Source organism: Electrona antarctica, assembly GCF_951216825.1.
Source record: "Electrona antarctica genome assembly, chromosome: 12".
NCBI classification, from domain to species: domain Eukaryota; kingdom Metazoa; phylum Chordata; class Actinopteri; order Myctophiformes; family Myctophidae; genus Electrona; species Electrona antarctica.
In genome coordinates, this window is record NC_136793.1 from 49,034,351 (window position 1) to 49,056,297 (window position 21,947).

The 21,947-nt window shown below is 42.7% G+C and overlaps 3 protein-coding genes across 7 annotated transcripts in view; 1 reads left to right on the plus strand and 2 right to left on the minus strand.

Annotated features, from left to right (window-relative positions):
• Positions 1 to 24: 24 nt before the first annotated feature.
• On the plus strand, positions 25 to 1,714 carry LOC306934166 (dual specificity protein phosphatase 18-like). The gene has a single exon (XM_079516688.1). It carries the CDS (start codon positions 228 to 230, stop codon positions 777 to 779), a length of 552 nt encoding a protein of 183 aa, XP_079372814.1. The 5' UTR covers positions 25 to 227; the 3' UTR covers positions 780 to 1,714.
• Positions 1,324 to 13,836, minus strand: tgoln2 (trans-golgi network protein 2). Its single transcript, XM_079516687.1, has 4 exons — positions 13,614 to 13,836; positions 7,616 to 9,093; positions 4,980 to 5,063; positions 1,324 to 3,297 (listed from the first exon to the last, which is right to left on the minus strand). Exons 1-4 carry the CDS (start codon positions 13,693 to 13,695, stop codon positions 3,292 to 3,294), a joined length of 1,650 nt encoding a protein of 549 aa, XP_079372813.1. The 5' UTR covers positions 13,696 to 13,836; the 3' UTR covers positions 1,324 to 3,291.
• A 6,844-nt stretch (positions 13,837 to 20,680) lies between these two features.
• Positions 20,681 to 21,947, minus strand: part of tcf7l1b (transcription factor 7 like 1b) — a 42,378-nt gene continuing 41,111 nt past the window's right edge. For all 5 annotated transcript variants that reach the window (XM_079516672.1, XM_079516671.1, XM_079516670.1 and 2 more), the window contains one exon: positions 20,681 to 21,653. In XM_079516672.1, the coding sequence (XP_079372798.1) occupies positions 21,145 to 21,653 (509 nt within the window). In that variant the 3' untranslated portion in view covers positions 20,681 to 21,144. The remainder of the gene's footprint in view (positions 21,654 to 21,947) is intronic.

Consider the following 21,947-nt stretch of genomic DNA (forward strand, 5'->3'; position numbering starts at 1 on the left):
CTCACTGAGTAGCCATACAACCAGGCATGATGGTGGGCTATCCATGCATTCACATTCACTGCTAGCTTTTGAATAATGTTGCAAATACTTTCCTTAATAGGAAATGGGGCTGTGTCGTCAACGTTATATAAATTACGTCACTTCTACTTCAAAGTGGAGGCTTTTAAAGACAGAGCCGTACTGTAGCGGATTTCACAGAGAGTAAGCTATTTAGTAATTTATAATTCATGATGCACCAGCCAGGTACTCGGGGACTCTCTGGTTTATGCCCCATTACTGATCAACTTTATCTGAGCAACAGCCGAGCGGCGAATGACGGCGACGTGATACCTCGTTACAAGATAACGTGCATCATCAACGTCACAGAGAAGAGCAGAGACCGCGATGCCACCGTGCCCCCCGCGGTGGACTACCTCCACGTTCCCGTCACAGACTCCCCGCTGACTCGTCTGGACGCTCACTTCGACCAGGTCGCGGATAAAATACAGCTGGTCGGAGAGCACGGTGGTGGGCGCACGTTGGTGTACTGCAACGCCGGCGTGAGCCGCTCCGCGACGCTCTGCATGGCATACCTGATGAAACACCGCGCCATGAGCCTGCTGGAGGCGCACGCGTGGGTCAAGTCACGGCGCCCCATCGTCAGACCCAACACCGGGTTCTGGAAACAGCTCATCCAATATGAACTCGGTCTGCGTGGAAACAACACCGTTCGAATGGTGTCCTCCTCCATCGGAGAGATACCACATATTTATGAAGCAGAGACCAAAAATATGATTTGACTTCGAATTTATGTATCATTACCACCAGTGCACCCACACATATTCGAGATAGCTGACTGTCTGACTGTCCATGATTTGTACCTGGTAAAACGGTTAAATAAAATAAACTATCCATAGAAACAACAAGTAATGTAATGACCACTGCTCTTAATAGACAATATGAAGTGACTGACATGTGTGTAGTGGTTTGAAATAGGCCTAATTTGACGAGCTTGGAAATCAATCACAATCTACATTAGGCTGCATATTACTAACTTAAACTGATTCTGTGTGTGTGTGGATAACAGGTACGGTCGCCCCTTTTCCATCTCGCCCCACTACTCTACCTAGCTGTTAGTCGTCTGGTATTCTGTGTGTGTGTGTGCGTGCGTGGTGTATATTTGAGACAAAGATAAATACTAGTATGTGCCCTCTACTCTACTTCTTGCTATTCTATTGTCTGAGCAGCCAATACATTATTTTTATCCAATCAATGAACTGTATTTTGTATTGGTGACAGCATGAGGGAGGGTATTGTGTAGGCTAATTAAATGATTAGGCTGGAAAGTATAAAACTATTTATTTCAAAATTAAAACTTCAATTGGTCCAGCATACAAGAAAGTAATGTGCACACATTTGCATTTCAAAGACAGAATGACAGTAAACAGAAAGCCACTATGTAAAACAAAATTATGCCCATGCCACATGTGGTTAATCTTTAAACAGCAATTTCTCAGATTTGAAAATGTATTAGGTTACAAAGTATGTTAGTCTATCTTTTTTGTCATTATCACTTTTCAGGTCAATTAAAAGACATTATTGTTCAACTTAGTGGGTGAAATAATTGTTTGCATGACATGGCAATTAAGAAAGATGATCTATCACAGCTATAATGGAACGTCACACATTTTGCAACTGTTGGGAAAGAATATTAAAGGAGCATTCAGTGATTTGGGTGATTTGGAGAAAAAAAACGGTCCGCCCGGTGTCAAGCTGTGCACAATTGCATATGCACGCATTACAGTGGGAGACACACAACAGGCCAACAGCACACCAAGGCCCGCCCCTGCTCTATCATGATTGGCGGAAGGCCCCTCTCTATCCTGATTGGATGACGGCTGGGCCACCTAGCCAAAAATGAAACCTATGTTTTTTTTACCCCAGGGGTTAACTGGGGACAGGGAGGAACTCCTTATATGGTCAGCAAACACTATAGTAGGGAGGATTATTACAACAAAACAAAAAAAGTGATATTTGAATTAAGTGAAATATTCACTGAATATACCTTTAAATGAAAATACAGCCAAGGGGTCACAAAGTATAATAGTAAGGAAGTAGGAAATGGATGATGAAGATAAATATAGTGGTAATGTAGGAAGCAAGAAAATTATAGCAAAATGTTACTGATCTCTCTGTCAAGCCATTTGGCACAGCTTTCTTTGTGTCATGTCAGTATTGAAAACATACACACATCTATTATAGATCAAAATTATATATAGCACTCAATTTGGACAAAAATATATGGTCATTATTTTTTAAGCGTACTGCCACACACACAAGTTACAACCTTTCTCCGTTATTGCACTCCAATCAAAACAGTGCAATTGAATTGTTGGCCCGTTTCCCTGACGAACATTAGTTGTTTTTTTGTTTAATGAACATTTATAAGACTTGTCCCATCGCACCAATCCAATTACAAACTGTTCACCTAAAACGGAGAAATCATCTATGGATGTGTTGGACACAAACACAGTACTCAGACTGTCAACTTAGTTTTGAATATATCGATAGTTCTGCAGTTCTGAGATAAGATTGTTCAGATACTGTACATCTGAAGTAGTAGTGTGTATGCCCAACAACAGATCAATTTATAATCAAATGTTTGGTTAGCTTGACTGTACAATGAATTACAGTAGGTGAGCAACATGCTAGCCTTTCTTTAGGACAGTAAAAGTCACTAGTACGGTACATTCATCTGGCCGATGTCATTTGGTCATGTTAGAAGGCAGACATTGAAACATCCCCTTCAGTACATCGCAATGCCATTTCATACACACGAAAATAAATTAGAATTTTATCTGATATGCATAAAGAACTTTCCTTCATCAGTGGAGTGCTGCAACACCAACATCTTATTTTAAATGGCTTAGTCATTTAAATTAATGTAGTACAACAATTACATACAAAGATTGACCCAAAAAGAAAGAAATTATCTTATTAAAATATCCTGAGTCAGTGCCCTTGGGCAGCATCATTCAGACCAAGTGAAAAAACATAAAAAGGTTGCCTCTATGTGGCATAACAACAAAAGTGCAAACACAGCATGCTTACGGTAACCTTTGCTGACCTTCAGTAATTCCAATAAGGCAACAGTGTTATCTGCATAGTCATGCAATAAATGTACAAAATACAACTCTCCAAACTATAAAGTGATTAAACCAAAGAACATGTCACATCATCATGCCTTCTCTTACTTCTAAAACCACAGTGTATTTAGCTGCATCAGGAATGGGCTTCAACACGATGATACCTTCAAATCTGAAAGAAAGAAGAAGAAAAACAAGAAATTATGACTTTCGTCATATTATTACCAGCAGCTTTTATATTTGCGGCGGTGGTGGTCCACAGTAAAAAATAATAGCAGATCTACAAGCTCCCAACGTGTGAAGATATGAATATGATGCAGTGTGAGCTTGTAGATAGGTTATAGAGGGTATGCGCGTGACATCATCATCAAACCAGGAAGTTATGCAGGAATGCCTACTGAGTGGCAAAATTCTACTTTCTGGCCTTGACAGCCCATACATCCACACAGAAAAGTCATATCTGATTGCATTAAACAACGTTAAACAATGTTAAACTCACTTTGCATGTTGCTTTGCCACTCGATTTGCCACTCGGTGTGCCATTCACTTTAAGCATGCGCATACCCTCTATTTTAACTATTTTAGTATTTTTGATTATTATATATTTTGTAAAGGAATGGTTTATCATACAAGGTTTTCACCTGACAGCAATATATCTGACTGTATCAGTATCAGTCAGCTTGACCAGATTGCATTCAAATTGGCTACTATGAGTATGAGGTTTCCACTTGACGGCACTCACGCAGTTGGTTTGATTGACACCCGAACACATTGACATGTCAATCTTTCCTAAAACGAGAGTCTAAAATTTTGTAGAGTTATGGGTCCATTTGGTTGTATTTGTACACACTTAGGTCACCCATTCTCCAAACCATCATATAGGGCCTATCGCATGATTCGCATCGTTCCGCACGCACAGGCTGTCGGTAGTGTTGACAGGCTTGGCAGGTCTAAAGAAGTCCCGCGGTAGCCTGCGTGGGGGTCCGCGGGTAGAGGCTGTGGGCTGTGGAGGTCCCCGAGGAGTTCGGCGCGGGGCGGAGGGGGTCCGCGGTAGTATGCGTGGGAGTCCGTGAGTACAGTCACTGAGACTCAAATGTGTTATTGTCTGTTACCCATTAAATCAGCGAGTCTGCTGCCACGTTTTAGCGGCGCTCCGCTGTTATTTGCCCCCTCAATGTCATAACTGTATTAGTTGGCTCTGGGACAGGTTGAAACCAGTGCGATCATGGCTAATGGCTGGGAAGGTGCACAGTGCGTCGCATTGGAAATGGCCAATGCAAACTGTCTAATCGTAATACTTAGGCACAAACCAACTATTGTCGAAGAACAATATTGATGTAACTAAGAGATTCGCTGAGTGAGCTATATTTTATATACAGAGATTTAGAAGGAATAAGCAAAAGCGTGATACGGCAATTCCTCCTCCTCCACTCCGTCCGCTGTGTCTCCTGCATGAGTAGGCGAGAGTCGAGATGACACTTTGTGGAGTGGGCGGTGGCTTCCAGGCGTGCGTGCGTGCGTGCGTGTGAGCGTGTGTGTGTGAGCCAATGGAGAGGGGAGGTTGGCAGTGTTGCCAGGTCCGCGAATTATAAGCGAGTTGGAGTGCGTGTAAGTAGTGTGTTGAAAGGTATTTTTGTGGCCTTTTGAAATATGCGGACTTGGCAACCCACTCTTCAGCAACTAGCGGTGTAAACTAGCGGTGTCTATCTACCATCCAGAGCAAACACTAACCAGCACCTTCTACGAAGCTGCTGGTAAAAATAAATTTGTTCTGACAACACTAACGGTGATATTAAAGTTGGCTTTATAATAATAGGAAAACAGAAAATGTAATTATTCCAATGAATTACTCACATGCTGATCCAGCTTCTGGTAATCTGTAGATTTGGGCCTACGAGTTGATCTGGATTTCTTACCCTCCAGAACGAAGGCAATTATCTGAGTAACAAAACAAACAGATGTGAGATATGATAAATATATACTGTATATAGTTTTCCAAGATGGTTTGTCCATTGTCATAAACAGGTACCAGCACTCACTTCCAAGTGCTGGGGGCTACTAACATGGCTTTTGGTCTCTTAACACAGCCGACGCGAATCGCGTATCAATACGTTATCAATTAATCAAACGTCGGGTGCGAATCACGTATCAATACGTTTCAATCACTTTTTTATAGCATACTTTCATTCATCTTTTTACCCACCCGGACAATGAAGAACCATCGCCCTATCATTGCTGCTTAGTCCCGCTCACGTGATCAGAAAACCCCCCCCCCAAAAAAAAAACCCCTCCCCTCCTGAAAACAGGAGGGCGGGCCGCTTTACGTGTATAAACCAGTCTAAAATGGATGCGCCCATGCCGATCTAGTCTGTGTGTGAAAATAATCAAATTTCACCTAACCTCGCCTCACCAGGCTTTCCTCCACCTATTGGCTTTTATACTCGATTCCCCCCTCCCCTCCTGTTTCTCCTGCAGGAGGAGGGCCTTGCGAGATGGGGGCTCATGTCTCGGAAAAAAACATGAACGGAACGCTGTTACGCTGCCTAACACATGATCTGCAGATTCTGCACCAGATCGGCAACACACATGGACAGATGCATGTTTACTTCTTCATACTGTAGCGACCAAACGATCCCCGAGCCTACAATACTACGAACTAACAAACGAACTACAGTATCGAGAGGGGCCGCCATGACAACAGACAGTCTACCGTTGGTGGATCACGTATCGCCATGCAGAGCCGTCATAATCGGAGATCGCTCAGACGTGTGATTGTAACGCTTTTTTATTCATTATAATTGTAGTGATAAGACCGCAATGAACGCGTCGGGGACGTAATCGACCCGGGTGTAATGTATAACGAACTTTTCCGCGTCCTAAACCGTGCATGCCCAGGCATGTTCCCTATACTAGCTTGAAAAACAAAATCAGCTCATGATGACAACGCGTCTCACCGCTATACTATAGTTCTGAACCGAACGGTGGAATGGGACTTTTTATAGCCGTACGATCAAGACTTTTGCTGCCCAATGTGCCCATGACCCCCCCCCCCCCAATGTTACTGCGATCAAAACAATGAAAGCAGTGAATCATCATCATCATCTAAAGGATGCAGAGTTATGAAGGTTTATAGTCAGACATTGACAGGCAGATATAACAATAAACACAATAAATATGCTATACATCCTATACACCGAATGAAAGCCCTGAATGTGTACTTTTACGAGGAAAAGAGTAAACATTGATCCCATGTACAGTCTGTCATAAATTGGTTACTGGGTGGATGCACATTGCGCCCACCAGATATAACTGCAGAGAAGACATGGACCCGAACTCAATATTCACAAAATAAGGCCTATAGCGACATATAAATACTATATACCGTATGAAACAGAAGGTGCAACTGTTCTCTACAGTTGTGCGGTGCAACTGTAGAGAACAGTTGCACCGCTCACTTCACAGGGGTGTGATTTTTATTATTACAGTAGAAGTTTACAGACCAAACTGTAAATAAAAGGTTTACATGACTTTCTGCCTCAGTCCGTATATAGCGAGCTGTAGTGAATAAGTACAGAACAGTTGCAACGCTCACTTCACAGGGGTGTGATTTTTATTATTACAGTAGAAGTTTACAGACCAAACTGTAAATAAAAGGTTTACATGACTTTCTGCCTCAGTCCGTATATAGCGAGCTGTATTGAATAAGCAGAGAACAGAATATGGGACAGAGTTGCACCACTCACTTCACATGGGTGTGATTTTTATTATTACTACAGTAGAAGTTTTTTTCTTATGAAAGCAGAGAGTCTTCTGTTTCATACGGTATATAGTATTTATATGTCGCTATAGGCCTTATTTTGTGAATATTGAGGAGTTCATGTCTTCTCTGAAGTTATCTGGTGGGCACAAGCTGCATTCAATAACCAATTACTGTCTAACTGTACATGGGATCAATGTTTACTCTTTTCCTCGTAAAAGTACACATTCAGGGCTTTCATTCGGTGTATAGGATGTATAGGATATTTATTGGGTTCAATTTTATATCTGCCTGTCAATGTCTCTGACTTTAAACCATCCATAACTCTGCTCGCTGTTCAAGATAACCACTTCCAGGCAAATGCAGGTGTTGCAAAAAGGTCAATATCTCCAGAATGGAACATGGTAAAATCAAAATGTATTTTTTAAATTGAAGTGGACAAGTTCAGCTTTCTTTTGATGTATGCGTGTGATTCTCGCTATAAGAGAACATTTTGCTGTGGGCCCCCGAACAAGGCCTTTGTGCAATGTTAAACGGTAGCAACATCCAAATAGGCCTGTCGAGATCTTGTAGCAATCAAAGTGTTAATAGTCTAATTGAATGACAAACATTTTTTTCCTCACAATTTGTTATTGTTGATATAATTTAGATGCTTCAGCTTTACTTCAACATGACAATTTGATCTACAATAGACAGTGAAAAACAAATCAGATTTTGGCAACTAGCCAACTACCTTGCGCTTATTGTGGTAAGCAATGTAGAGCATTGCCACCAAGACGGCTGTGGTCACAAGATAGGCAAAGAAGTGACTGTTTTCTACGTCATCTGGAAAAGGCATGGCGTGCATGGAATCATCTGTGGCTTTGCCTGATGACTTTTCATCCTTGTTGATTTGCTCTCCAGGTTGGTCCTGGTTGGATTCTTCTCCAGGTTGGTCCTGGTTGGATTCTTCTCCAGGTTGGTCCTGGTTGGATTCTTCTCCAGGTTGGCTGTTCTCAGCTTCCTTTTCCGGTTGGTTGTTCTCAGCCTCCTTTCCAGGTTGGCTGTTCTCGGCTTCCTTTCCAGGTTGGCTGTTCTCGGTCACCTTTCCAGGTTGGCTGTTCTCGGCTTCCTTTCCAGGTTGGTTGTTCTCGGTCACCTTTCCAGGTTGGCTGTTCTCGGCTTCCTTTCCAGGTTGGTTGTTCTCGGCCTCCTTTCCAGGTTGGCTGTTCTCTGCCTCCTTTCCAGGTTGGCTGTTCTCTGCCTCCTTTCCAGGTTGGCTGTTCTCGGCCTCCTTTCCCGGTTGGCTGTTCTCGGCCTCCTTTCCCGGTTGGCCGTTCTCGGCCTCCTTTCCCGGTCGGCCGTTCTCGGCCTCCTTTCCCGGTCGGCTGTTCTCGGCCTCCTTTCCAGGTCGACTGTTCTCGGCTTCCTTTCCAGGTTGGCTGTTCTCGGTCACCTTTCCAGGTTGGCTGTTCTCGGCCTCCTTTCCAGGTTGGTTGTTCTCGGCCTCCTTTCCAGGTTGGCTGTTCTCGGCCTCCTTTCCAGGTTGGCTGTTCTCTGCCTCCTTTCCAGGTTGGCTGTTCTCGGCTTCCTTTCCAGGTTGGCTGTTCTCGGTCACCTTTCCAGGTTGGCTGTTCTCGGCTTCCTTTCCAGGTTGGTTGTTCTCGGCCTCCTTTCCAGGTTGGCTGTTCTCGGCCTCCTTTCCAGGTTGGCTGTTCTCTGCCTCCTTTCCAGGTTGGCTGTTCTCGGCCACCTTTCCAGGTTGGCTGTTCTCGGCCACCTTTCCAGGTTGGCTGTTCTCGGCCACCTTTCCAGGTTGGCTGTTCTCGGCCACCTTTCCAGGTTGGCTGTTCTCGGCCACCTTTCCAGGTTGGCTGTTCTCTGCCTCCTTTCCAGGTTGGCTGTTCTCGGCTTCTTTTCCAGGTTGGATGTTCTCTGTGCCCACTGCAGATAGTTGGACATCCTTCAGATTCGCAGAGCTCCCCAAGTCCACAGTATTATGATTCGTTTTAGGTACCACGCTTTCTCCACTCTTGCTTGTTTTAGTTTCGGTAATGGTTGTTGGCTGTTTCTTAGAAGAATCTATTTGAGATTGTCCATTGCTTGTGTCTGCTTGATTCTCTACTGTGGCTATGTTTTTTCCATTCCCTTTAATTGGGTTGTCATCTTGTGGTAAAGTCGCTGGTGCATTTCCACTGAAAGTATTGGTCTGAGCATGTTGCACAGGTACTCCTGTAAATAAAGAAAAATAATTTAAATAGCATGCATGTAATGTACATTCAGTTTATGGCTCAATACATCTCCTATACTTTTACTATCAACATAGACTACGAAAAGACAAAAACCTTCAATGTATTTCTCTGTATGATATTTCTCATGTCTGGAAGTCTTAGAACTGTTTTGCAAAACACAAAAAAATTAAATAAGTATAAAATAATGACCCAGTTCAGCTACAGCGCTGCGGGATCAATGTAACACAGCTGGGAATGATATAAAGTGATTGAAGGTGTGGATTATCGTGAGATTTACCATGGCAACCAGCCAATCAGAATCAAGTATTGGGACTAACCGTTTTAGAATCCCTATTCTAGTCTGCCAAGAGGGTGGGACAACAGTAAGCACACTTATCACATGACCCCCAAATATTGAGTATCTGCTTCTACAGAGAAGGGGAGACTTTGTTCTTATGTTCACACAACAGCTCTAATAAATGAGGGGCGCTCTTGTCATCGTACATCAATTTATGTTAGCGGACATTTGACATTGCTACATAAGGTAGTCCCTTATTGGCCAAGCACTCCCACCAACATGTGATTGGTTAGCCGATTTGCTCGTTTACATATGACGTAAGTTTTCCCTTCAATGCCAATGGCGTTTAATGTTTTGATGTTTAATTTACATCATATAAATAGCGGAATTATCAGCTCTTATCATCATACATGTTCATGAATCATCTCATACTGGCCAATCAGAATGCCTGTTGCCTGTGATTGGTTAGCTGATTTGCTCGTTTACATATGACGTAAATGTTCCCTTCAATGTCAATTGCGTTTAATGTTTTGATGTTTAATTTAAAAATCATATTTAGTGGAATTCTGACGTAATTTCTGCGTTCACTGTCAATGGCAAATATTGAGACGTGTGGTTGGGGACAAAAGCGGTTTATAGAAGGGGCTAGCGCCCCTTAAAAATCACACTTGTGTGAAGTGAGGGGCGCTCTTATCGTCATACATCACATTCCGTACTCAGCCAATCAAAACACCTCAAAATTGTTACACACAAACACACATAGCTAGCCAATCAAATCATCTCAAATTTGTTACACACAAACACTCAAAAAATAATATATTGTAATGTTGAGCATTCCCCTTCATCAGAACCTGACATACTGAAGTGTGGTACTGGTAACCTGCATAATATGAAAATGAGACATAAATAATGTTCAATATATATTTGTTGTCTACAAGTAGCAGCAGCAGCAGCTCCACAGCCTAACTAAAATCTCTTTCTCAGACAACAGTATATAATAGTAGTCATCTGCCACATGCTTGAACCTTCTGCTCTGTCATGTTAACTTATAATCAATTTCAGCAGCTAAATCTGTGCAGAATTATGTTACAGTACACTAATGTACATTTCAATTAATATCAATAGGGTTTCTTTTCTTATTATAAATAAAAAGGTCACCACTCCAATTCATTAAATCACATTATTACATGGCTTGGTTGAATGCTTGATTCTGATTGGTCAATCGCTTAATTCAGCGGTGAGTTATCTCATGATAATGACCGCTCCGCTGTATAATGACCGCTGCCTAATCAAACCCTCTGAGCACCACCAGCTGCGCGGCTGCGCCCGCTTGATTTACTGCCGTTTCCAACATAACAGCCATGTAAACACACACACTACTGACACACAATGTAATTTACAGCTAAACATTGCTCTTAAAAATGTTTTTGAAAACATTTGAGCGAGAAATAGACGAAGCAGCTGGACCCGAAAATGGATTCTATTTGATCAACTCACTTCCTTGTTTTCCGACAGTGCTTCAGCCCTGCAGCTGGGCAGACTCAGCCAGCGCGAAGTTATGGAATACTTTTTTTGTTGTGTTTTGGATCAATGGATTAATTTATGTTAGTTAGCCATGTAATAAGCGGGATAATATCTGGCTAGGTGGTCATTGTCGGGATATAATTCACCTTCAGGGAGTGTAACCACCTCGGCTTCGCCTCGGTGGTTAAACTCCCTGTCGGTGAATTATCTCCCGACAATGACCACCTAGCCAGATATTATCCCTTACATATCACCACTGTCAGGCAGGAACCTTGTATCTCCAATTCTCTATATTTCAACTTTTTATGTTTTTTGAGTGGTGCATCCACTATTTCCTGTAGGTGGATTTGACATAGCTGCGGGGTTTAAACCCTCACCAGGCACACCTCTTCTACTACAGTGAACGGTAGAGTGACTGATGTTAGTCTGCCTCAAACTTACTCTTTTACTCTTTTGCTTTTTACTAACACTAACATTACAAAGATGCCCAGAACATCGAGATGAACCTGTTTAGTTTATGGCTGCTCCAACAGTAGTGGCAACATTCCCAAAAAAAACAAAAAAAACGGAATGTCAAAATATCCACCGCAGGGTCTGACCAGAGCCATTGAGTAATGTTGAGACAAAGCAGTGAAAGGTCCTGAAAGATACATAACGTCAGTCTTACCCAATACCCAATCTTTCTGTTTTATGAACACATGGCTGCTGTACTTTATACATCATACTAAGCATTTAAAGCATGTACATTTTTAAATATTACATTTAATTAGGTTAATATTCAAAATAATAATCAATAATCAGGATAACCATGTACCTGTAAAACTACTTCAATAATGTTAAAGACACACAGGCACTGAATCAGTGTCCATACACGAGGCGGGGTTGGAGAAAGGTCGTTTCTGTGTGGAGTTTAATAAACTGGTTGGAATAAACTGGATAAACTGCATGAACTGGATAAACTGCATAAACTGGTTGGAATAACGTGTTGTCCAGCCAGGGAAACTCTCCCCTGTCAGGTGAAAAAAAGCAGCTTGGACTCCTCATGCATAGAAGGGGGCATGAGGTCAGTCCGCTGCCCCCCCCCCCCCCCCCCCCCCCCCCCCCCCCAGGTTAGCAGAGGAAGTGTAGCACCCAGGATTACATTTGATAATTGACATTGGGTGAAAAAATGCTTTTTTTTGCGGGGTGGAAACTGGGGATAGGTTTATTGTTGTAAGCAGGGAACAAATAACCTTTTTTGCACATAGAACCTGGGGAACATAGGTAGCCCCTTATAGGTAGTCCCGGCTATAGCCCCTTTCGGGACCCTCGGTTACCTTTTCTGAATTTGGTCGGCGGTACCCTAGGGTCCCTCGTAGCTTATTCCACCCTCCATAGGACACAGATTTACCCACTGTCTGTTCACGGAGACCTGCTCGGTCGCTTGAGTGTTGGTGAGATGTTTCAAAGATGCATAGAACAGCTTTAGGAGACCGCCGCAACGTGTGCGAAACGGCATTAACCGTCGTTGCCGTTAAGTATTTTTTTGAAGTTTTGCTTCGCTGAAATTCTCTCTTCCTCACTTCCCATGTCTCGCCTGCCACTACACAACAGCATTATAAACATCCTGCATGCACGTGGTGGGCCAATCAGAGACAATAACTAGGACGTGCAGCTAGCCAGTCGCCGCTCGGGAGGTGGTACAATGCGAAGTCAACAAGGAAGTCAAGGAAGAGAGAGGAGAGGAGTTCAGTGAAGCAAAACTTCAAAAAAAGTTTAAAAATACTTAACGGCAACGGCGGTTAATGCCTTTTCGCACACGTTGCGGCGGTCTCCTAAAGCTGTTGTATGCATCTTTGAAACATCTCACCAACACTCAAGCGACCGAGCAGGTCTCCGTGAACAGGTAAATCTGCGTCCTATGGACGGTGGAATAAGCTACGAGGGACCCTAGGGTACCGCCGACCAAATTTTGAAAATAAAGTCCCGAAAGGGGCTAGTAGGGTCCCAATCTCCAGCCATCCCACCAGAACAGTGGGCACCACCACCACCCAACAGACGACTTGGCATGTGGGGAACTAGACTGGTTTTGATTGAATACTTTATTAACAGATTTGCAAATAGTAGGCTACAGTCAGACTATTTTGAAACAGGTGAAGCCTCCTCCTCAACAAGCGAAAAAACCCTGGTGTACATGATTGACAGTCAGTCAACTATCACCATGAGCAGAGATAACAAGGAATAAGATAAAGGATTCATGTCTCAGCAGGATTTCATTTAGAAAAACGTGTACTGTCCATGCGTTCGATATCGAAACTAATTGTGCAATCAACGTGTTGTTGTTATAGTGATTCGACGGGCCATAAATAATGGACCCAGCTGTCACCTGATTGTGCCAATGCCATACATAACATAATGTGGCATTTTGGTTGAGTTATCACAGCTTAAACACCGTGGAAATGGGAATAATAAATACATTCAGTTAAAAGTATGTCAACATATACCCGGAACACAATGCGGATGTCACCACATAAGCAGCGGTGACTGTGACGAATGCATTTCGCTCCTCCAGTTCAAAGCTCTCGTGTCAATCGTACGACGGTGTCGCTTGCCAAAAAAATAACAGATCTACAAGCTAACAACAAAGGCTTCGCGGTGCGACGTGTTAGCTTGTAGATCAGTTATTTTTTTGGGTAAAAAAATTGAGTGAATGTTCTTACCTTTAATGATGCTGCAACACAGTAAAAATGTCACTAGGACACAGATCTTCCTCATTGTGATCCTTGTTAATGACAACAACATAAAGTGATGATGCTGTCACAGTCGTATAATAATACAATGAATGTGCTGTGATGAAGAAGGCTTTTGGGTTCCAGTGTACGTGTTGTCGTGTGCGTGTAACACAGATGACAAGTAGCGAGCTCTCTCCAGTCTCCTCCTCCTTCTCTTTCACTTCCTACTACAAGTGTTGCCATGTCTGTTTTGAGCGACTTTGGGCTTGTTTTTTTTCTTGGTGGTTGCTGTTGGGGGCTTGTTTCTACTTTCTAGTGTAGTAGTTGCATATTCTTGGACGTTTCCAAATATTGTTTAAACCAGTTGTTCTCAAATATTTTCATGTCAAGGAATGAATATGTATACATGAGTGAAGAATATGATAATAATAATAATAATAACTAGAACTGCACTCTGTCGAGTGCTTACTTGCTTGTTGAACACAAGTAGGCCATAATGGCCTACTAGTGAGCAAGCAGAGCGTGCAAGTGCTGTAGACCGCTATAAACTTAGCTATTTGCTACGTACCTTGCTTCTGAAGGAAAAAAAGTAGTATTTTTAAGTATGGTAAAATCATCATTACGTCACCGTCAACTATACCCTGGCATTGGTACATATATTCATCACGTCATATGCTCATATGTCCGTATATGTCTATATGTATGTATATGTAGTTTTCTGAGTGGTTGGTGGTATAATGTGATCGGCTGGGTGGTTTGATGCGTATGTACTTCACACTGAAACCTATCATCATTACGTCACCATCGTCAACCAATTATACCCTGGCATTGGTACATAATCTTCATCACGATTCACGGAAAACATACCTGCACGGTCAGCTTCATATCACGTGCATTCTAAGGGACATTGGTACATATCTTCATCACGTCATGGGACATATGCTTCGTAGCATGACAAAAACACACCTGCACGGTCAGCTTGGGGCCAGCATATGACGTCATAACATGTGCTGGCCCCAAACACGCGCATCGTAGCACCTAACTGAAAACATGACTTGCACACTCTGCTTGCGCAAGTAATAAGACGCCCTGAGGGCGAGAAGCGACGAGGTGCACGCATCCGCCTGGTCGCGTGCACGCATCCGCCTGGCCGACGGCAGACTGCTGGTCGAGCACTGGCGCTTTGGCATGGGGGGTCAGATCAACATATGGAATTAATTCTGTACTGGCCACATAGTCTATGGAGCGTGTCTTGAGTGTACAGGGTTTGATGAGGTCAGATGTTGAATGTTAGAACAGGTCAGGTCCATATATGGAGATCTAAGGGTGGCAGCGAAGCAGTGTCTTGAGTGTACAGGGTTTGATGAGGGCCCAGGTAGGGCCGGGCATTAATTTTCAGGCCTGTTGAGGCCTGTTTTCATAGTAATCTGCAAACTACTGTAGCAATAATAATAATAAATAATAATAATAACTAGAAAAGTCGCAATTTTGAAAAATTGCCGCAGTCGCTTACATAGGTCCCTCCCACTAATATTGTCAGCCAATTTCAATGTCACGTTTTGTTATGGACAAAAGGGCCATTAAAATTTAATTTTGGACAGGTGTATGTACCTTTTCATACAAGGTTATTGATCCTAAGCCACTGATTGCATTGTATGGTGTAGAGTAGACCATAGGAGTCACCAATAACAACTCCAAGCCGACGCATTTACTACGTAATGTAGACCTTTATTAATCCCACAGGGTAAATTCTGTGCCATTCACGAGATATCATAAAGGTAGGTTTCAGATTACATACATGAGGTATTACCTTTAATCCACCCGACACTGAAACATATGGTACATATCTTCATATAAACAGTACAACTTACATATATACGTATATGTAAGTTGTATATGTATATGTAATTTGTAAATTGATGAGTAGTATACTGTGGTTACTTGGGTTGTTTTATGTGTATGCCGTAGCTGCATGATTTGCTTTACAGAGCAATGGAGAAAGCTCCGATTTGAGAGTGACGTAACGTCATTTGAGAGTGACGTAATGAAGATATGTACCAATGCCAGGGTATAACTGGCTTTCGATGGTGACGTAATAAAGATATGTTTCAGTGTCGGGTGGATTAAAGGTAATGCCTCTATGTATACATGTATGTAATCTGAAACCTACCTTTATTACGTCACCATCGAGAGCCAGTTATACCCTGGCATTGGTACATATCTTCATTACGTGACTCTCAAATGACTTTACGTCACTCTCAGGAGTTTTCTCCATTGCTCTGTAAAGCAAATCATGCAGCCACGGCATATGCATCGGAGCACCGGACAAACAACTTTACTTGCGCGCTCTGCTTGCGCAAGTAATAATAATAATAATAATAATAATAATAATAATAATAATAATAATAACAAGGAGGAGAAGAAGAAGAAGAAGAAGATTTGAATCAAGATTGATTGAAAATATCTGATCTGCAAGTTCACTTTTTGGGCTTTTTTTCCTGGACTTTATTTCTCTCACAAAATCTGGCAACACTACTAAAGAGCCCATAGTTCAGGAGGGCGGTCACGCTGTGATAGGTTACCTGCAACCAAACATCTACGCGTGCCCAAGGTAAGACATACTCATTTAATTCAACTTTAGTGCATACTGCAGCATACTAACTGATTTGTAGCTTAAAATATCCCACAGAGATGAAGAAAAAAACTGTCATGACAAACACCTCCTCAGTCTCCATAGAATGCTGTCCAAAAGGAACACAATATTTAACAAATGTGGCCAATGTTGTCTTGTCTCCTGAATTTACTAGCCCATATGGCCCAGGCGTAAAGTTGGCCCCGTGCCCAGTAGTCCCACTCCCTTCAGGCTATGGGATGGAGACTCTAGCACATAGCAACAGCAACGCATGATGCCATAGCAACGCTTAGCAACCACCAGTCTTCTTCAGGGCAGAGCTGCACATTTCGTGTCAGTACAGTAGCTCCTTATGGTGCCGTGCAGTGGTTAATTGCAGATAGGACAGGGGGATAATCGATGATCCGTTTTCCAGCATGTGACCCTATCGGCAGCAGGTGGCAGTAGTGGTCTTCAATGCAAGCGTTAATTAAATGTCTCATCCTTCCTGTCTGTCCCCCATCCATATAATCTCGCTGTCTTTGGTTGCCCTCAGAGTGTGTGTGTGTGTGTGTGTGTGTGTGTGTGTGTGTGTGTGTGTGTGTGTGTGCGCGCGCGTGCTCTTTTTCGTTTCCTGAAAAATCAATTTGGAGTTAGGTGGTTTCTTCCTGACAGCAGAGATATGCAGTAGGCTATGAATAAACTCAAACATATATGTATATTGTATATGAATATGTTTGTAAACACACGCACGCACGCATGCACACACACACACACACACACACACACACACACACACACACACACACACACACACACACACACACACACACACACACCCTTCAATATCTCTCGGCATTGATTAGGAGATAGCATTTGCATTAAAACGCTAATTGGAGGTGTTTTACATCTCAGCTGGAAGGGGTGGGGGGGGGCGACCTGTGGATCCTTGTAATGAATATGTCTTAATTATGGCAGGCTGTTTTGACATTTCAAAAGTCAGATGATCCCTCTTATTCTTGAGGCCGATTTGCATTCCCCTCTTTTAAGGTCAAATGGTCATGAATAATACATTAGTACGGAGATATTCTCCTGTATGCTCGCAGCCAGACACGTACCTCTCCTCTCCTCCTCACACAACTGAGCTCATTGGATGTGAGAGAAACAATCAATTAATATCACACCGCTCTCTCTGCCCCCATCCATCCATCCATCTTCAACCGCTTATCCGGAGTCGGGTCGCTGGGGCAACAGCTCCACCAGAGAGCTCCAGACATCCCTCTTCAGAGCAACATTAGTAACTTCCTCCTGGGGGATCCGGAGGCGTTCCAAGGCCAGTGAGTCGATGTGATCCCACCAACTGCGCCTTGGTCTGCCCTGGGGTCTCCTCCCAGTGGGACGTGCCTCGAGGACCTCCCTAAGGAGACACCCGAGAGGCATCCTAACCAGATGCCCGAACCACCTAAGCTGGCTCCTTTCCAAGCGAAGAAGCAGGGACTCTACTCCGAGTCTCTCTTGTGTGACTGAACTTCTCACCCTATCTCTAAGGGAGATGCCAGCCACACGTTGAAGAAAACTCGGCCGCTTGTATTCGCGACCTTATTCTTTCGGTGTACACTGGTGTAATGCTAGTGGAGTTACAAGTGGATAAATTAAAACTGAGAATCTTTACTGTGTGGTACAGTATCTTAACACAATGACTGCATGAGTCATTCAAAAGAAACAATAATAATTTAATAAATTATATGGAAGTGTATTTATGCGATTTCATTCAAAGTGACCGACCGACTGCCAATATCAAGAATTATGTCCAACTGTTAATCACAGGATACTGGCGTTTCATGGACCATACTAGCATATGATGATGATGATGATAATGAATTATAATAATGATGTGATTTCCCTCTTTTCATTTGGGATTTCAATGTTGGCCTCCTAGTGGCAACAGGCAATGTGTCCACGTCACATCATGTGACATATCAAAGGGTTAACCTGGAATACATTCAAGATCAAAGGAGAGCCCAAATAAGAACCTTGGCAAGAGATTGCAAGAATTTAATGAGCAAAATTAACATGTATTAAGTCTGACCCAGTGCTTACATGGCAGATGTCGATTTAGAGAGGCAACCAAATGCATTATTAGATAATAAACAGTAATGTATTAGAATTGTTTGTGGCCCAATGTATGATTCATAATGCCAGATACTACCAATTTCAGTTTGAATATTATTTCATAACTTTCTCAAGTTTGATTTCACTCCATCAGCACAATCAATCATGGGCGAGGTGTCAACACATACACTGCACACATTCCTTCGAAATTAATGTTTTAACTCAGATACTGCAAGCGAAAATAATGGGCGTATGTGCAGTGCATTTGTCAGCACAATAATCTTATTTGAAAAGGAGACATCTCCTTCAATAAATCAACACCCAACACTGTACGTGAATATAAAATACAAAAATGAGAGTGGCAGACAGTAAGAAAAATCCAATAAGCGGAAATACACCACATGGCATTCAAAACAACACGAAGCGGCCAGTATATTTGAAGTCCTTCTCTTGGAGGCTGAGCTTCATAATGGGAGCGACTATCTATAGAGAATTGAACACCGCTGTGGATGTGTGGCCTTGAGCTGCAGCTTGCCTGGCTGTTTTGACAACTCATTACCTGTAATTTCAGTGATGGATTGGTGAAGCAGCTGAGAGTGGGCAGCTATGGCACCAGAGACCAAGGCTTGTGCCTGGAATGATGTAAGACAGAAAAGCAAACAAGCAAAGACTTATTATCGCTAATGATTCCTTAAGACACAGGGGTGGGGATGATGATGGGGGGCTGACGCTTGGTATCTTCACTGCAGGGCCATAGGAGACTAGAGAGGCCTCATCCTCAGTGAGTAGTCCATCCATCCGTCTTTCGCCTTGAAGTCCAGTGAAGAAATTGCCTGTCTGAAGGCACAGGCCTTCAGCCGTTATTGACATCATGGAAGGATAATGATCATCTGATGATCGATCCATATTATAATTGAATGAGCGTTCACTATGAGTATGTATGCAGTGACATTTTGGACAAAGTCCTACAAATAGGCCTAATAAAATAGCAAAAATAGCAGATCTTCAAGCCCACATGCCACAGTGTGACGCATTCGTAAGCTTGCGATTTTTGAAAGAATGCAAAAAATGCAAATGCCAGGGTTAATGTGATTAATGTACTGTTGCTATAAATAGTATATTAACCACAAAACAATCTTGCAATAGCACCATAGAACAAAAAGTGATGATAAAGAAACAGCCTAAATCGCCTATAAAAATAACATTGATAATTAGCTTTAGCCTATCCACATTCATGCCTACATCTCCACTCATCAACACAATGTAGAGTGGGTATCGTCCTGCTAAATACAACTCAGTTATAAAATGTATCTGCATTAAAAAAAAAGACTCAACTATCAGCGATGAATACTTTAATAAAGTTCTTGTGTGTTATGTAAGCTTAGTCCGTCAACTTGTGCACCGAATGAGCCTGAATAAACTCAATGGCAATGGAATGGGGGCACATCCAAGTACCATCTGTCTGGTTGTTGGTGATGTTGTGGTGGAATACACCCTACTGCTCCAGATCCCCGACTGAGGGGACTTCCAGGCCCGGTCCCCCTGCTCCAGGATAATTGGTCCATCCCTGGCTCCACTCCTCATCTCCAATGCCACCAAAAACTGTAACCTACCTTGTGTATTTTTCACTAATTGAATTGCCTAATGAGGTCCCAGGGGCTACATCCCATTACCTCTGAGTTAATTAAAGCCTTAGCAATGTGCCAAACGGTGAATACAGAAGCAGTAAAAGTGCAAGGGAAACAGGGAAAGCGAGCACAGTTTGGTGTGCCGGGGGGGATGGGGCGGGCGAGGGGCGGGTGGGGACTGACCTGTTTTTTTTTGTCATTGTTATGGAACTGTATCTTCCAGGAAGGAACAGATGTCTATTTTTTTCCCTTCAAATTTTGTTACCCCTTTAAATTTCCAATGTGGTTAGCCTAAATCTGCCTTATTAAACATTAAACTTGAATACGACTCTACTACCCGAAATGTTTTTTTTTTATCAAGATGTTCCTTGTTGAGAGCTGGAGAGAGACAAGCACACTACTAAAATCATTTATGTCTGCAAACAAATTTGCCTGTTAAACAACATAATTACAAAACCACTGACAGGTGTGCCACTGACTTCTATTCGGTTTCATAATGACTAATAAAATAGCAGTGCTTACTATAGCTACATTCCAAACAGCTAAAACAGTCAGTTGCTATCAACATGTAAAGTGCTGTGGTTACAGTTATGGGAATAATAACCAAGCCCTCAGTGGCTTGTTAAAAAGAACACCTAATTAAGCCACTTAAGTGTTTTCTGGTACACATGATAAAAACAATCACTGACACACTTTTTAAGAAACAATTTCAAATGTTTATTTAACATGTCAAAGAGGGGCACACACTTCAGAATTGAAAGGGGGCTGCAATTATTGGCCAGTACTATGAATTAAACTTAACACTAACATTAATCAAGTTTTGGCTAAAAAGAAAAGGTATTTTTGTTCCTTTTTTGTTTTTTTATAAAGAAACTTTATGTACATTGGTTCTTTTATACAAGAGGTTCATTGGATAAATGCATCAAAAATTTTAACCAGTTCTGCAGTAAACTTTACAAAAAATACATTTTTATTTCATTGAGAGATGTAGAAAAGGAGGCGATCAAATATTGACCAATAATATTTCTTCCTTTTCATTATTTAGAAAAAAAGTTGTTCTAATACCTATTTCAAAGAAAAGCAATATACAGCACAATAAATGGGGAGGACCACAAAAACAAAAAAAAATGTTTTTTGCAAAAGAAGAAGAAGAAGAAAAAGAAAAGATTTAGTCATTCGATTTGGTTACCAAGGAGAGGGGCTGTGACTGGAACAGAGCATGATGGGAGTGGAGGGCCGCCTGGTGGAACGGGGAGGGAGGGGAGAGCATGGAGGGGTGCAGGGAAGTGAAGGGGATTGGCCGAGTGAGAATGGGGCTCGAATGGCTACCTGAATGGATGGAGATGGCGGGGTGGTGGTGGTGGTGGTGGTGGTGGTGGGAGGAGGAAGAGGAGGAGGAGGATGAAGAGGAGGAGGAAGAGGAGGAAGATGACGCGGATCCGGGAGCTTTCCCGGGCAGGTGGAAATGGTGGTGCATGCGTCCCTCCGGCTTGGTGGTGAGAGACAGCGGCTGGGCCTGCTCCGAGTGAGTGGCGGCTGGCGCGGCCGGAGACGCCAGCGCCGCCGAGGGCGTGGCCGGGGAGTCCAGCATGCTGCTGTGAGACGACGCGGGGCTGTCGCACATCTTCTCCGAGGGAAGGTACTGAACGCACTGCTTCTTGTTTCTTATCGAGAAGTCTGAGGAGAGGCAGAGAGAAAGAGAGCAAAAAATAATATTATGCGTTGGCCTAAAATTTTAATACGAGTCCCTCGACAATGCTCGTCGGATGACAGGCGGGGGGTACGGACATATTGACATGACCTTGTCCGCTGGAAAAACTTTACATTTTTTTGTTTTTTACTTGGCAATATAATGTTCTTATTTTGATCATAATACCCAATTACTGACAGGGTGTTCTTCAGAATATGTATGCCACTGATTTACTATAACACTATGGCACATAATCATTAGGAGTCCACTAGGACCGTGGT